Source organism: Oncorhynchus keta, chromosome 30, assembly GCF_023373465.1.
Source record: "Oncorhynchus keta strain PuntledgeMale-10-30-2019 chromosome 30, Oket_V2, whole genome shotgun sequence".
Classification (NCBI taxonomy): Eukaryota; Metazoa; Chordata; class Actinopteri; order Salmoniformes; family Salmonidae; genus Oncorhynchus; species Oncorhynchus keta.
This window is the reverse complement of record NC_068450.1, coordinates 9,340,314-9,355,638: the sequence shown is the minus strand read 5'-3', so window position 1 is coordinate 9,355,638 and position 15,325 is coordinate 9,340,314. Positions and strand designations below refer to the sequence as shown.

The following is a 15,325-nucleotide window of genomic DNA, read 5'->3' as shown; positions in this document are numbered from 1 at the left end:
TTACATCTTTCGCAGGAGATCCAACGCAACTGCTTTATTTTGGTTTACCAGTTCTAAATTCAAAAGTGAATTTATATAATAATATATACCAGCAGAAAATGAACCTATAATCCCGACATTGCTCTAGTGCTGTGCAGCTGAGCCACAAGGAAAACCCAATGAAACAGTTAACAATGGATTAATCCCTGCTGAAACACTCTGGGTGTGACAGATGTTTTAACAAAAAGGAGTTTTGTCAGAGTTCCCAGTCCAGGGTTCCCAGTTCAGAGTTCCCAGTCCAGGGTTCCCAGTTCAGAGTTCCCAGTCCAGGGTTCCCAGTCCAGGGTTCCCAGTCCAGAGTTCCCAGTCCAGGGTTCCCAGTCCAGAGTTCCCAGTCCAGGGTTCCCAGTCCAGGGTTCCCAGTCCAGGGTTCCCAGTTCAGAGTTCCCAGTCCAGGGTTCCCAGTCCAGAGTTCCCAGTCCAGAGTTCCCAGTTCAGAGTTCCCAGTCCAGGGTTCCCAGTCCAGAGTTCCCAGTCCAGAGTTCCCAGTCCAGAGTTCCCAGTCCAGGGTTCCCAGTTCAGAGTTCCCAGTCCAGGGTTCCCAGTCCAGAGTTCCCAGTCCAGAGTTCCCAGTCCAGGGTTCCCAGTCCAGGGTTCCCAGTCCAGGCCAATGACAAATCAACTTTGTTGAGGACAAACTAAGACGTTCTGTAGTAAAATAGATGTCCTGGCTATGATACTCAGTGGATGTCCTCAGAAGGTGAAATAAACTTCATGTGTGGGTGACCGGGTTTAAACCGGGGTCATGTGTTAGGCAACTGAGCTAAAGCCCAGGCATCAGTTTGAGGTGCTGATGCAAGTCTTCATGTCTCAGGCGAGGGATGGCGTTGCATTTGGGATTAATTTGATGACAAATAATGATATCTCAAAAATGTATTTGTTCACATGAATGAATCTATTTTCGTTTAAATCTATTCTACACATTTACTTTTCATATCATTACTCTATTTGCGGTTAAAAAAAATAAAAAATAAAAAATAAGATCGACTCGGTTAAGTTTTTATTTTTTATTTATGTGTGTGATAAAGTGTCTTGGCTCACTCCCCACGCCCCTCCCTAGAACCGTTTTAGTCCTTCACTATATATTCCTGGTCGCACCGTTCTCCGACTTGTCGGGAGATCGGAGGCCAACAGAATAAGGGGAAAAGGCCAAGATGCAGCACGTAACTTTATTGACTTTGGCGCTCACCTTGATTGCAACGATTTGTTTTGCAAAGTCACCCTATCAATCAGTTCTTCAGCACAGCAGGATAAGAGGCAGACAGCATGGGTAAGGAGCACACGTTATTACTCCAATGATAATGTGCGCATAGAAAGTTCTGCATTCTGCAGTTTCAAATGGCAAAAGTAATAACTTTTGGTTCGTATAATTACAAAGCTTGATTTATGTTTTATGCTATAGAATATATAGCCTTCTAGAGCTACGGATTTTTAATGGCATACTGTGTTGTACTTCACAACTGCTTGAAGTAAAGTGAACCGGTAATTCGATATAAGTGATAGGCAAACTCAAAGTGTCTACTGTAAATGTGCCGGCAAAAATAAAACTGAATGAAATATTCTCTCATCTCTTTTTAGACCCAATGTGTGCGCGATGCAAAAGATACAGGGGACGGACAAGAAATATTTCACCAACTGCAAGCAATGGTACCATCGCAAGATCTGCGGCAAGCCAACGTGAGTGTAATATAAACATGTTATTCACGTGCGTGTTCATTTCAATAGTTGACAGCGAGTTGATTTATTACAACATGCTGCGTCAATATATTGGTATTATAGCCTACGAGTGTAGACTACACATATAGTGCGCATGGATAGGCAGGCCATCATTAAGGAAGGAAGATCTGAAAACGTTTTTTTGTCATTTGTGCTGAGCATATCTTAAAACAATATATTTTAAGTAAGATTTATCCGTTTTACATTGGGGGTAAATAAGGAATTTTCCTTTCTTGTGGGTTTATTGAAGGACTAAGATGAACTAAGATTGTCAAACTCAACGAAAACTAGCTGAAAGATTTAACCTTTGTTGAGGACAAAAAGCAGCAGGGCTAAAGGCAGGAACCAACAGATGAACTGAGTTCTACCATGAGGTCTGCATCCCAAATTGCACCCTATTCCTTGTATAGTGCACTACTGTTGACCAGGGCCCATAGGTTAGTGCACTACTGTTGACCAGGGCCCATAGGTTAGTGCACTACTGTTGACCAGGGCCCATAGGTTAGTGCACTACTGTTGACCAGGGCCCATAGGTTAGTGCACTACTGTTGACCAGGGCCCATAGGGTAGTGCGCTACTGTTGACCAGGGCCCATAGGTTAGTGCACTACTGTTGACCAGGGCCCATAGGGTAGTGCACTACTGTTGACCAGGGCCTATAGGGTAGTGCGCTACTGTTGACCAGGGCCCATAGGGTAGTGCACTACTGTTGACCAGGGCCTATAGGGTAGTGCGCTACTGTTGACCAGGGCCCATAGGGTAGTGTACTACTGTTGACCAGGGCCCATAGGGTAGTGCACTACTGTTGACCAGGGCCCATAGGTTAGTGCACTACTGTTGACCAGGGCCCATAGGTTAGTGCACTACTGTTGACCAGGGCCCATAGGTTAGTGCACTACTGTTGACCAGGGCCCATAGGTTAGTGCACTACTGTTGACCAGGGCCCATAGGTTAGTGCACTACTGTTGACCAGGGCCCATAGGTTAGTGCACTACTGTTGACCAGGGCCCATAGGTTAGTGCACTACTGTTGACCAGGGCCCATAGGTTAGTGCACTACTGTTGACCAGGGCCTATAGGGTAGTGCGCTACTGTTGACCAGGGCCCATAGGGTAGTGTACTACTGTTGACCAGGGCCCATAGGGTAGTGCACTACTGTTGACCAGGGCCCATAGGTTAGTGCACTACTGTTGACCAGGGCCCATAGGTTAGTGCACTACTGTTGACCAGGGCCCATAGGTTAGTGCACTACTGTTGACCAGGGCCCATAGGTTAGTGCACTACTGTTGACCAGGACCCACAGGGTAGTGTACTACTGTTGACCAGGGCCCACAGGGTAGTGCACTACTGTTGACCAGAGCCCATTTGGGACATACCCATAGAATAGAGATAGATGGTGTACAGTGAGAAGGAATTGATTTGACTGAGCTATGCTAAATTTAGTACATTTTCCAGTCCAAAACAGCAGCTTGCGTAACACCTAAACCTTCAGAGAGAGTAAGCATGATGAAGGTGACAGTTATAAGGAGCACATAAGTTAAATTCCTTCCTGAAACAGTAGCCCAACTATTTAAGTTGCTAACCATAATAACTCCCTGTTGAAAAAGTGACATGCAGAGAGGTCTGTTTTCAATCGTCTGCTAGGACTTAACCTTGTTAAGATGGGTTCAGTTGGCAAGCAGCTCCATGTCCAAGTGGGAAGTTCTTTTTGCTTCATCCTTTCATGAGAACTTCTCCTGCAGTCGTTGGGTCCTGCCAGGACAGTCGTTGGGTCCTGCCAGGACAGTCGTTGGGTCCTGCCAGGACAGTCGTTGGGTCCTGCCAGGACAGTCGTTGGGTCCTGCCAGGACAGTCTGATGCCAGTGTAAATGAAAGAGAGACTGCGTCCTAAATGGCACCCTATTCCCTAAAAAGTGCACTACTTTTGACCAGAGTCCTATGGGCAATGGCACCCTATTCCCTATATAGTGCACTACTTTTGACCAGAGCTCTATTACGGGGCACATAGTGATCTGGTCAAAAGTAGTTCACTATATAGGGAATAGGGTGCCATTTGGGATGTCTATTATAATGCAAAACGTCCCAACAGTCCTGGGAGAGAAAATATCCTGTAAAAGGTGTTAATGACTTAATGATCCAATGTTTAAAACGTCGTAGTAGTCTCTAGTCTAGCTGTAGTAGTCTCTAGTCTAGCTGTAGTAGTCTCTAGTCTAGCTGTAGTAGTCTCTAGTCTAGCTGTAGTAGTCTCTAGTCTAGCTGTAGTAGTCCCTAGTCTAGCTGTAGTAGTCTCTAGTCTAGCTGTAGTAGTCTCTAGTCTAGCTGTAGTAGTCTCTAGTCTAGCTGTAGTAGTCCCTAGTCTAGCTGTAGTAGTCTCTAGTCTAGCTGTAGTAGTCTCTAGTCTAGCTGTAGTAGTCTCTAGTCTAGCTGTAGTAGTCTCTAGTCTAGCTGTAGTAGTCCCTAGTCTAGCTGTAGTAGTCCCTAGTCTAGCTGTAGTAGTCTCTAGTCTAGCTGTAGTAGTCTCTAGTCTAGCTGTAGTAGTCCCTAGTCTAGCTGTAGTAGTCTCTAGTCTAGCTGTAGTAGTCTCTAGTCTAGCTGTAGTAGTCTCTAGTCTAGCTGTAGTAGTCTCTAGTCTAGCTGTAGTAGTCCCTAGTCTAGCTGTAGTAGTCTCTAGTCTAGCTGTAGTAGTCTCTAGTCTAGCTGTAGTAGTCCCTAGTCTAGCTGTAGTAGTCCCTAGTCTAGCTGTAGTAGTCTCTAGTCTAGCTGTAGTAGTCTCTAGTCTAGCTGTAGTAGTCCCTAGTCTAGCTGTAGTAGTCTCTAGTCTAGCTGTAGTAGTCTCTAGTCTAGCTGTAGTAGTCTCTAGTCTAGCTGTAGTAGTCTCTAGTCTAGCTGTAGTAGTCCCTAGTCTAGCTGTAGTAGTCTCTAGTCTAGCTGGAGTAGTCTCTAGTCTAGCTGTAGTAGTCCCTAGTCTAGCTGTAGTAGTCTCTAGTCTAGCTGTAGTAGTCTCTAGTCTAGCTGTAGTAGTCCCTAGTCTAGCTGTAGTTGTCTCTAGTCTAGCTGTAGTAGTCCCTAGTCTAGCTGTAGTAGTCCCTAGTCTAGCTGTAGTAGTCTCTAGTCTAGCTGTAGTAGTCCCTAGTCTAGCTGTAGTAGTCCCTAGTCTAGCTGTAGTAGTCTCTAGTCTAGCTGTAGTAGTCTCTAGTCTAGCTGTAGTAGTCCCTAGTCTAGCTGTAGTAGTCTCTAGTCTAGCTGTAGTAGTCCCTAGTCTAGCTGTAGTAGTCTCTAGTCTAGCTGTAGTAGTCTCTAGTCTAGCTGTAGTAGTCTCTAGTCTAGCTGTAGTAGTCTCTAATCTGGCTAATTGGTTTGGGGGAGATAAATGCTGGGTTAGCTAGGTAGTTGGTTTGGGGAGATAAATGCTGGGTTGGCTAGGTAGTTGGTTTGGGGGAGATAAATGCTGGGTTGGCTAGGTAGTTAGTTTGGAGGAGATAAATGCTGGGTTAGCTAGGTAGTTAGTTTGGGGGAGATAAATGCTGGGTTAGCTAGGTAGTTGGTTTGGGGGAGATAAATGCTGGGTTAGCTAGGTAGTTGGTTTGGGGGAGATAAATGCTGGGTTAGCTAGGTAGTTCATTTGGACGAGATAAATGCTGGGTTAGCTAGGTAGTTGGTTTGGGGGAGATAAATGCTGGGTTAGCCATGGTAGTTAATTTGGACGAGATAAATGCTGGGTTAGCCATGGTAGTTAATTTGGACAAGATAAATGCTGGGTTAGCTAGGTAGTTGGTTTGGGGGAGATAAATCCTGGGTTAGCTAGGTAGTTGGTTTGGGGAGATAAATGCTGGGTTGGCTAGGTAGTTGGTTTGGGGGAGATAAATGCTGGGTTGCCTAGGTAGTTGGTTTGGGGGAGATAAATGCTGGGTTAGCTAGGTAGTTGGTTTGGACGAGATAAATGCTGGGTTGGCTAGGTAGTTGGTTTGGGGGAGATAAATGCTGGGTTAGCTGGGTAGTTAGTTTGGGGGAGATAAATGCTGGGTTAGCTAGGTAGTTAGTTTGGGGGAGATAAATGCTGGGTTAGCTAGGTAGTTGGTTTTGGGGAGATAAATGCTGGGTTAGCTTGGTAGTTGGTTTGGGGGAGATAAATGCTGGGTTAGCTAGGTAGTTGGTTTGGGGGAGATAAATGCTGGGTTAGCTAGGTAGTTGGTTTGGGGGAGATAAATGCTGGGTTAGCTAGGTAGTTGGTTTGGGGGAGATAAATGCTGGGTTAGCCATGGTAGTTAATTTGGACAAGATAAATGCTGGGTTAGCTCGGTAGTTGGTTTGGGGGAGATAAATGCTGGGTTAGCCATGGTAGTTAATTTGGACGAGATAAATGCTGGGTTAGCCATGGTAGTTAATTTGGACGAGATAAATGCTGGGTTAGCTAGGTAGTTGGTTTGGACGAGATAAATCCTGGGTTAGCTAGGTAGTTGGTTTGGGGGAGATAAATGCTGGGTTAGCTAGATAGTTGGTTTGGGGGAGATAAATGCTGGGTTAGCTGGGTAGTTGGTTTGGGGGAGATAAATGCTGGGTTAGCGAGGTAGTTGGTTTGGGGGAGATAAATGCTGGGTTAGCTAGGTAGTTGGTTTGGACGAGATAAATGCTGGGTTGGCTAGGTAGTTGGTTTGGGGGAGATAAATGCTGGGTTAGCTAGGTAGTTGGTTTGGACGAGATAAATGCTGGGTTAGCTTGGTAGTTGGTTTGGACGAGATAAATGCTGGGTTGGCTAGGTAGTTGGTTTGGGGGAGATAAATGCTGGGTTGGCTAGGTAGTTGGTTTGGGGGAGATAAATGCTGGGTTAGCTAGGTAGTTGGTTTGGACGAGATAAATGCTGGGTTGGCTAGGTAGTTGGTTTGGGGGAGATAAATGCTGGGTTAGCTGGGTAGTTAGTTTGGGGGAGATAAATGCTGGGTTAGCTAGGTAGTTCGTTTGGGGGAGATAAATGCTGGGTTAGCTAGTTAGTTAATTTGGACAAGATAAATGCTGGGTTAGCTAGGTAGTTGGTTTGGGGGAGATAAATGCTGGGTTAGCCATGGTAGTTAATTTGGACGAGATAAATGCTGGGTTAGCCATGGTAGTTAATTTGGACGAGATAAATGCTGGGTTAGCTAGGTAGTTGGTTTGGGGGAGATAAATGCTGGGTTAGCTTGGTAGTTGGTTTGGGGGAGATAAATGCTGGGTTAGCTAGGTAGTTGGTTTGGGGGAGATAAATGCTGGGTTAGCTAGGTAGTTAATTTGGACAAGATAAATGCTGGGTTAGCTCGGTAGTTGGTTTGGGGGAGATAAATGCTGGGTTAGCCATGGTAGTTAATTTGGACGAGATAAATGCTGGGTTAGCCATGGTAGTTAATTTGTAGGAGATAAATGCTGGGTTAGCTAGGTAGTTGGTTTGGGGGAGATAAATGCTGGGTTAGCTAGGTAGTTAGTTTAGATGAGAAATGCTGGGTTAGCTAGGTAGTTAGTTTGGATGAGAATTGCTGGGTTAGCTAGGTAGTTTGTTTAGATGAGAAATGCTGGGTTAGCTAGGTAGTTAGTTTGGATGAGAAATGCTGGGTTAGCTAGATAGTTGGTTTGGGGGAGATAAATGCTGGGTTAGCTAGGTAGTTAGTTTGGATGAGAAATGCTGGGTTAGCTAGGTAGTTCGTTTAGATGAGAAATGCTGGGTTAGCTAGGTAGTTAGTTTGGATGAGAAATGCTGGGTTAGCTAGGTAGTTAGTTTGGATGAGAAATGCATAGTTAGCTAGGTAGTTAGTTTGGATCAGATAAATGCTGGGTTAGCTAGGTAGTTAATTTGGAAGAGATAAATGCTTGGTTAGTTAGGTAGTTCATTTGGGGAGATCAATTCTGGGTTAGCTTGGTAGTTAGTTTGGGGAGATAAATAGCTGAGTTAGCTAGGTAGTTAGTTTGGGGGAGATATATTCTGGGTTAGCTAGGTAGTTACACAGTAGATAATGGATACCTTGTGTCTCTCTATTCAATCAGTCCGGGTAGTGTTAAATAGCTTGACCACCTCTGAGGGTAAAAGGACAACTCAGGTTACCAACATCAATCTTCCAGATAGGCCCTGTCCTGGACCCTGGGCAGTAAAGGCACTGACAGCCTTCCACAGTCGCGGCTGTTTGATTGACGTCAATGTTAACATCCCTGCAGGGGGCAAGATGGTATTGGTTATTGCTCTGTCTAACATTCCTCTGAGATTGTGTTGTAGGTTTTGCATGGCATGGGAACGCCATGTGTTGACCATTTCACCATTATACTGCCTTGGGAATGGGTGTGCTAAGAAAACATGCATTTGCTATTTGCTATCTAGGGTGTGTGTGTGTGTGTGTGTGTGTGTGTGTGTGTGTGTGTGTGTGTGTGTGTGTGTGTGTGTGTGTGTGTGTGTGTGTGTGTGTGTGTGTGTGTGTGTGTGTGTGTGTGTGTGTGTGTGTGTGTGTGTGTGTGTGTGTGTGTGTGTGTGTGTGTGTGTGTGTGTGTGTGTGTGTGTGTGTGTGTGTGTGTGGTGTCTTCTGTTCCCGGCCTTTTCTTGTTATTTGATCTCCCTTGATAATTATTGTGAAATTATCTAGATGTTTCCTGTAGAAAATTGAACCACAGACACGAACTTGATGACTTTGTAACGGGAGACGTTTGCTGGCGATTCACAACAGTGTTTCTTTCATTGGAAATCTCATGAAAGTTGAAGAGGAAGGGGAAACTTTGCTGTGGGCGCTGGATGTTTGGAGGAAATGATGGCTTTAGAGGGCACTGTTGAGGGACTTCCATCCCTAAACACACACTAATCATTCATAAGGGAGCCAGGAAAATGCACTTTTTCCACAGCAAGCGAGACCTAAAGTGTCCATTTGAGAGGGCTGGGAGTTTGAGAGTGGCGTTTGAAAGGACTAACCTGGGCTTGTGTCAACAAAGGTTCCAAAAAGCTTTTATCAGTTTGAATTTAATTACATTTACAGACACCCATGGAAAGAGGGAGCTGACCACTGGGTTTAACAGGTAATGGGTTAGAGTGCAGGCCATGGGGACATGGTGCTGCTGGTGCTAGAGGTTACAGGTCACTTGAGGGGAGACCTCATAACTCTTGAGTCACCAATAACCCTAACAACACCCCTTAGCTACCACCCAACAGCCCTTAGCTACCTCCCAACAGCCCTTAGGTACCACCCAACAGCCCTTAGCTACCTCCCAACAGCCCTTAGGTACCACCCAACAGCCCTTAGCTACCTCCCAACAGCCCTTAGGTACCACCCAACAGCCCGTAGCTACCTCCCAACAGCCCTTAGCTACCAACTAACAGCCCTTAGCTACCTCCCACCAGCCCTTAGGTACCACCCACCAGCCCTTAGCTACCTCCCAACAGCCCTTAGCTACCTCCCAACAGCCCTTAGCTACCTCCCAACAGCCCTTAGGTACCACCCAACAGCCCTTAGGTACCACCCAACAGCCCTTAGCTACCACCCAACAGCCCGTAGCTACCTCCCAACAGCGCCTAGCTACCACCCAACAGCCCTTAGCTACCTCCCAACAGCCCTTAGCTACCAACTAACAGCCCTTAGCTACCTCCCAACAGCCCTTAGCTACCACCCAACAGCCCGTAGCTACCTCCTAACAGCGCCTAGCTACCACCCAACAGCCCTTAGCTACCTCCCAACAGCCCTTAGCTACCAACTAACAGCCCTTAGCTACCTCCCAACAGCCCCTAGCTACCTCCCAACAGCCCTTAGCTACCACCAAAGAGCCCTTAGCTACCCCCAACAGCCCTAAGCTACCTCCCAACAGCCCTTAGCTACCTCCCAACAGCCCTTAGCTACCTCCCAACAGCCCTTAGCTACCTCCCAACAGCCCTTAGCTACCACCAAACAGCCCTTAGCTACCTCCCAACAGCCCTTAGCTACCAACTAACAGCCCGTAGCTACCTCCCAACAGCCCCTAGCTACCTCCCAACAGCGCCTAGCTACCTCCCAACAGCCCCTAGCTACCTCCCAACAGCCCTTAGCTACCTCCCAACAGCCCTTAGCTACCTCCCAACAGCCCCTAGCTACCTCCCAACAGCCCCTAGCTACCTCCCAACAGCCCCTAGATACCTCCCAACAGCGCCTAGCTACCTCCCAACAGCCCTTAGCTACCAACTAACAGCCCTTAGCTACCTCCCAACAGCCCCTAGCTACCACCCAACAGCCCCTAGCTACCAACTAACAGCCCTTAGCTACCTCCCAACAGCCCCTAGCTACCTCCCAACAGCCCCTAGCTACCACCCAACAGCCCTTAGCTACCAACTAACAGCCCTTAGCTACCTCCCAACAGCCCCTAGCTACCTCCCAACAGCCCCTAGCTACCTTTAAAGCCCCACTCTCAACGCCAATGCATTGGTTCTTCTGTTTTTCTCAGCAATCACACTATGTTTTAAAGTAGTAACATTTGACTAAAGGTGAATCCCAGAGCTAACTAGTCTGTAAAGCTTTATACATGCTCACTTTTACTACAATTTACATCTTGTTTTTATTTGTCTGGGAAAGGAACATTTGAGTTTTTTTATGATTTTTTTTTTTTTTTTTTTTCCCGTATCTATGAATAGAAAGCCAATTCAAATCTATCTAGAATGCGAATTTCATCATGGAATCCATAAAGTCTAATGGACCTTCCCTCTCTTCTTTCATACTTTTGTCTGGTGAATAGTTTGGCTCAACACTTGGAAGTCTCAATGTCACACTGTGTTTGAATTATGCGACCTTACTGTTTATTTTGTCAGAAATCCATGGCTACCATCTCTGTTTATGCTTGTGGAGAACAAATCGAAGTTGAGTTAACATCTGTTTTGAAAATCCGACTGGTTTGGTTTTCAGGCTACTGTGTTTTACAGGGTTTCCTCATAACCCCCCCACCCACCCACCCACCCACCCACCCTCACTGAATGTGAGGATTGTCCCCTAACCATGTTTCTGAGCGACCAACTACCCTCTCCCTAGGAGTTTAACAGTAGCTAATTGCTCAGATCCTCGCCTGGTCTTTTACAGCTTTTACATTAAGCTTGAAGGGGATGGTGGAGTTAACTAGGGTTGACGTGACAAGTGGGTATAGATGTGTCTGGCTCAGGTAGTTTCTCATTGACCTTCCATTCAATGTTAGGACTCAGAGTTGGTCCTCTTTTACATTTTAGTCATTTAGCAGACTATTATCCAAAGCGACTTTACAGTTAGTGCATTCATCTTTAAAATAGCTTGGGCAGGAACTCTGCTGAAGAGCTTTGACCGGGATGAACGAGATCTGACGCCCCCCGTAGGGGTGGGAGGGCCAAGAGACCAGAGCTGGCGGAACGGACTACTCGAGTTGGGATGTAGGGTCTGCAGGGGGTCGCAAGATGCCAAATCATATTTGCGTAGCTTTCCACACCTTTTGCCTTGTCTTTTTTTGACTGTGTTATGCATTGTTGATGTTGCCACTGTGTGTTCCTCACTATAACTTACATGTGCCACTGTTTGATTAGAAATAATCATGGATAATCATTTTCGTGGACCAGGTTTTTTAAAACTTAACTTTAAAGTTCACGTTTTTATCCGGTACACCTTCGCTTGGCCGCTCTCTCTTTGTTTTTACTGGCAGGAGCCTGTGTTTCAGTACCGCTCTCTTAGTCCCCTTTCTGGAGTTTCCCTTGGCCAACCCTGGGTCTCTCTCTCTACCTCTACCTCTACCTCTCTCTCTCTCTCTCTCTCTCTACATCTATCTATCTATCTATCTATCTATCTATCTATCTATCTATCTATCTATCTATCTCTCTCTCTCTCTCTACCTCTCTCTCTCTCTTCTCTCTCTCTCTTCTCTCTTTCTTTCTCTCTCTCTCTCTCAATTCAATTCAATTCAAGGGCTTTATTGGCATGGGAAACATGTGTTAACATTGCCAAAGCAAGTGAGGTGGACAACATACAAAGTGAATATATAAAGTGAAAAACAACCAAAATTAACAGTAAACAGTACATTCTCTTCTCTCTTCTCTCTGTGTGTCTCTCTCTACCTCTCTCTCTCCCTCTCCCTCCCTCCCTCCCTCCCTCCCTCCCTCCCTCAGGAAATGAGCTTTTATGACCTCTACCTCTACCTCTCTCTCTTCTCTCTTCTCTCTTCTCTCTGTGAGTCTCTCTCTCTCTACCTCTCTCTCCTCTCCTCTCTCTCTCTCTTCTCTCTCTCTCTCTTCTCTCTCTCTCTCTTCTCTCTCTCTCTCTTCTCTCTTCTCTCTGTGTCTCTCTCTCTCTCTACCTCTCTCTCCTCTCCTCTCTCTCCTCTCTTCTCTCTCTCTTCTCTCTCTCTCTTCTCTCTTCTCTCTGTGTGTCTCTCTCTCTCTCTACCTCTCTACCTCTCTCTTCTCTCTCTCTCTCTCTCTCTCTCTCTCTCTCTCTCTCTCTCTCTCTCTCTCTCTCTCTCTCTCTCTCTCTCTCTCTCTCTCTCTCTCTCTCTCTCTCTCTCTCTCTCTCTCCCCCTCTCTCTCTCCCTCCCTCCCTCAGGAAATGAGCTTTTATGACCTTCCAGTACCAGCTGAGCCCAGTTCAGATTTATTGTGGAAATATCTCTAATGCACAAAATGACAGAACTATGTGTATAGCATGTGGCTGTATCATTTAACCTAAGACACATTGCTCAATCTTTTGTAGCCTGGTCACATATCCGTTTGTGGCAAGACAACACAAACAAGATCTGGAACAAGGCTAGAGTCTTTTGACTTGAAAGAGTAAGGAGAAACTGACCTGTTGTTTTCATCTCTTGATTGGCTGCAGTCGTCCCTAACACGTGTTCTTATTGGTCAACAGGGTGATCAGCTATGAGTGTTGCCCCGGTTATGAGAAGCTTCCAGGGGAAAAGGGTTGTCCTGCTGGTAAGAAGAAATCTGCATTATTAGCCTGCAAATCAAGTTATAGCTCAGTCACTTACTATCCATAAAATGCAACAACTCAACCAATTTGGGATAGTTATTTTTAGACAAGAGGCCTGTCAAACAAAATATGGCATCCTACTTTGATTGTCAAATATACATCCATCAAATCAAAATTTGAATTTCATACATTTCCCCCCATATGATGGTTAAGACTGTAAAAATGTTTCCCAGCCCTGCCGTTAGTGAACATCTACAACACGCTGGGTGTGGTTGGAGCCGCCACCACTAAGATGTACTCAGAGAGGGCTCAGCTGAGGGAGGAGATCGAAGGACCAGGGAGCTTCACCTTTTTCGCTCCCAGCAACCAGGCCTGGGCGGCCCTACCCAACGTGAGTGTGTCAGGAGGACTCTCTCCCTTCACATGAGAGGGATACACGGAGAGAGAGAGAACTGGAATTGAAGTATAATTCACCCCAATCCTGTTGCATCTAGAGATATTGTATTATTCTGACCTCAGACTACGTGTTATCAGCCTAATCAGCCGAGGTAGCGTGTCAAACATTTTTTTTTAAAGAGCAGTAGATACTAGAACCAAGTGTTTGGTCAGTATATGTAATGGTACGAATGGTTAACTTGTGATTGACCATTGTTCTGATGAAAATAGGACTCTGTTTTTTTACGGTTGTAGGAAATCCTGGATGCTCTGGTGAGTAACGTGAATATTGAGCTGCTCAACGCGCTCCACTACCACATGGTGAACCGCCGTTTGACCTCTGAGGACCTGAAGCACGGATCGGCCTTCCCCTCCATGTACCAAGACTTCAACGTTCACATCCACCACTACCCCAACGGAGTGAGTAGCATCTGTCCAATGTTAATGTTGCATTATAATTGAAAGCACCGGTGGCTAGTGGCACCTTAATTGGGGAGGACGGGCTCGTGGTAATGACTGGAATTGAATGGTATGAACCAACAGAATGGTATTAACCAATAGAATGGTATTAACCAATAGAATGGTATTAACCAATAGAATGGTATTAACCAATAGAATGGTATTAACCAATAGAATGGTATTAACCAATAGAATGGTATTAACCAATAGAATGGTATTAACCAATAGAATGGTATTAACCAATAGAATGGTATTAACCAATAGAATGGTAACGGCACATCAAACACAGGATCTGTTTGATACCATTCACTTCATTTCGGTCAGCCATCCTACCCTCACCAGCCTCCTGTGATTGGAAGGTATATGATGTTGTGACCTGGCCTGGTCCCAGATCTGTTTGTGCAGTCGGACATAGGCCATCTGGGACCAAGCAAGCCGGAACCTCTAGAGAGACATGAACAGATACATCATCAGCTAAAAAACTTTACTGTACACTTTTTTGATAATTTTTCAAGTGGTCACACGTTGACCATCGATCAAATGGTCACACGTTGACCATCCATCAAGTGGTCACACGTTGACCATCCATCAAGTGGTCACACGTTGACCATCGATCAAGTGGTCACACGTTGACCATCGATCAAATGGTCACACGTTGACCATCCATCAAAAGTCAGCTAAATCATGAGACAACGTTTCTTTTCTTTTTTTCTCCCTCTCTTGTCATTGCAGATTGTAACAGTGAACTGTGCTCGTCTGGTGAAAACAGACCAGCATGCGACCAACGGGATCGTGCACGTCGTGGACAGAGTCATCACCGCGGTTACCAACGACGTGCACACTTTCATCGACACCGACGATGATCTGGAGACTCTTCGTGTAAGTAAACAACTTTGACAGTTTGTCGCTTCATTCATTCATTCATTCATTCATTCATTCATTCATTCATTCATTCACAGAACAGTCTATCACACTAGAACTATCTTACCATGTCCTACATGTTGAACATATGCTATGCAATGTTGTGTCAGCTATCGGAATGTTACGTTCACTGATCATTGACTCGGTCTCAGTCTTTTGTATTGTATGTGCAATTTGAATTATGTGAGAGAAAAGCAGTGTTGATTCAGTGTGTTGATTCAGTGTGTTGATTCAGTGTGTTGATTCAGTGTTGATTTCGTGTGTTGATTCAGTGTGTTGATTCAGTGTGTTGATTCAATTTGTTGATTCAGTGTGTTGATTCAGTTTGTTGATTCAGTGTGTTGATTCAGTGTTGATTCAGTGTGTTGATTCAGTTTGTTGATTCAGTGTGTTGATTCAATTTGTTGATTCAGTGTGTTGATTCAGTGTTGATTCAGTGTGTTGATTCAGTTTGTTGATTCAGTTTGTTGATTCAGTGTGTTGATTCAGTGTGTTGATTCAGTGTGTTGATTCAGTGTGTTGATTCAGTGTGTTGATTCTCTGCGTTTTAGACTGCTGTTGCTGCTGCTGGTCTGACCCAAATGCTGGAGAGCGATGGTCACTACACGGTGTTCGCTCCAACCAACGAAGCCTTCGAGAAGATCCCCCCTGAAATGCTCAACAGGATCCTGGGAGACCCTGTGGCTCTGAAAGGTGAAATATTTTTTAATGACAGTTGGATATAGAACAGGGAGATAGATATTAGATATAGAACAGGGAGATAGATATTAGATATAGAACGGGGAGATAGATATTAGATATAGAACAGGGAGATAGATATTGGATATAGAACAGGGAGATAGATATTAGATATAGAACAGGGAGATAGATATTG

General features: G+C 45.3%; 1 protein-coding gene across 1 annotated transcript in view; it reads left to right on the top strand.

Annotated features, from left to right (window-relative positions):
- Window positions 1-1,118: 1,118 nt before the first annotated feature.
- Window positions 1,119-15,325, top strand: part of LOC118372837 (transforming growth factor-beta-induced protein ig-h3-like) — a 28,745-nt gene continuing 14,538 nt past the window's right edge. Inside the window, exons 1-7 of the mRNA XM_052487419.1 lie at window positions 1,119-1,309; window positions 1,618-1,716; window positions 12,574-12,638; window positions 12,870-13,027; window positions 13,327-13,491; window positions 14,263-14,409; window positions 15,003-15,144. Of these exons, the coding sequence (XP_052343379.1) occupies window positions 1,194-1,309; window positions 1,618-1,716; window positions 12,574-12,638; window positions 12,870-13,027; window positions 13,327-13,491; window positions 14,263-14,409; window positions 15,003-15,144 (892 nt within the window). The 5' untranslated portion in view covers window positions 1,119-1,193. The remainder of the gene's footprint in view (window positions 1,310-1,617; window positions 1,717-12,573; window positions 12,639-12,869; window positions 13,028-13,326; window positions 13,492-14,262; window positions 14,410-15,002; window positions 15,145-15,325) is intronic.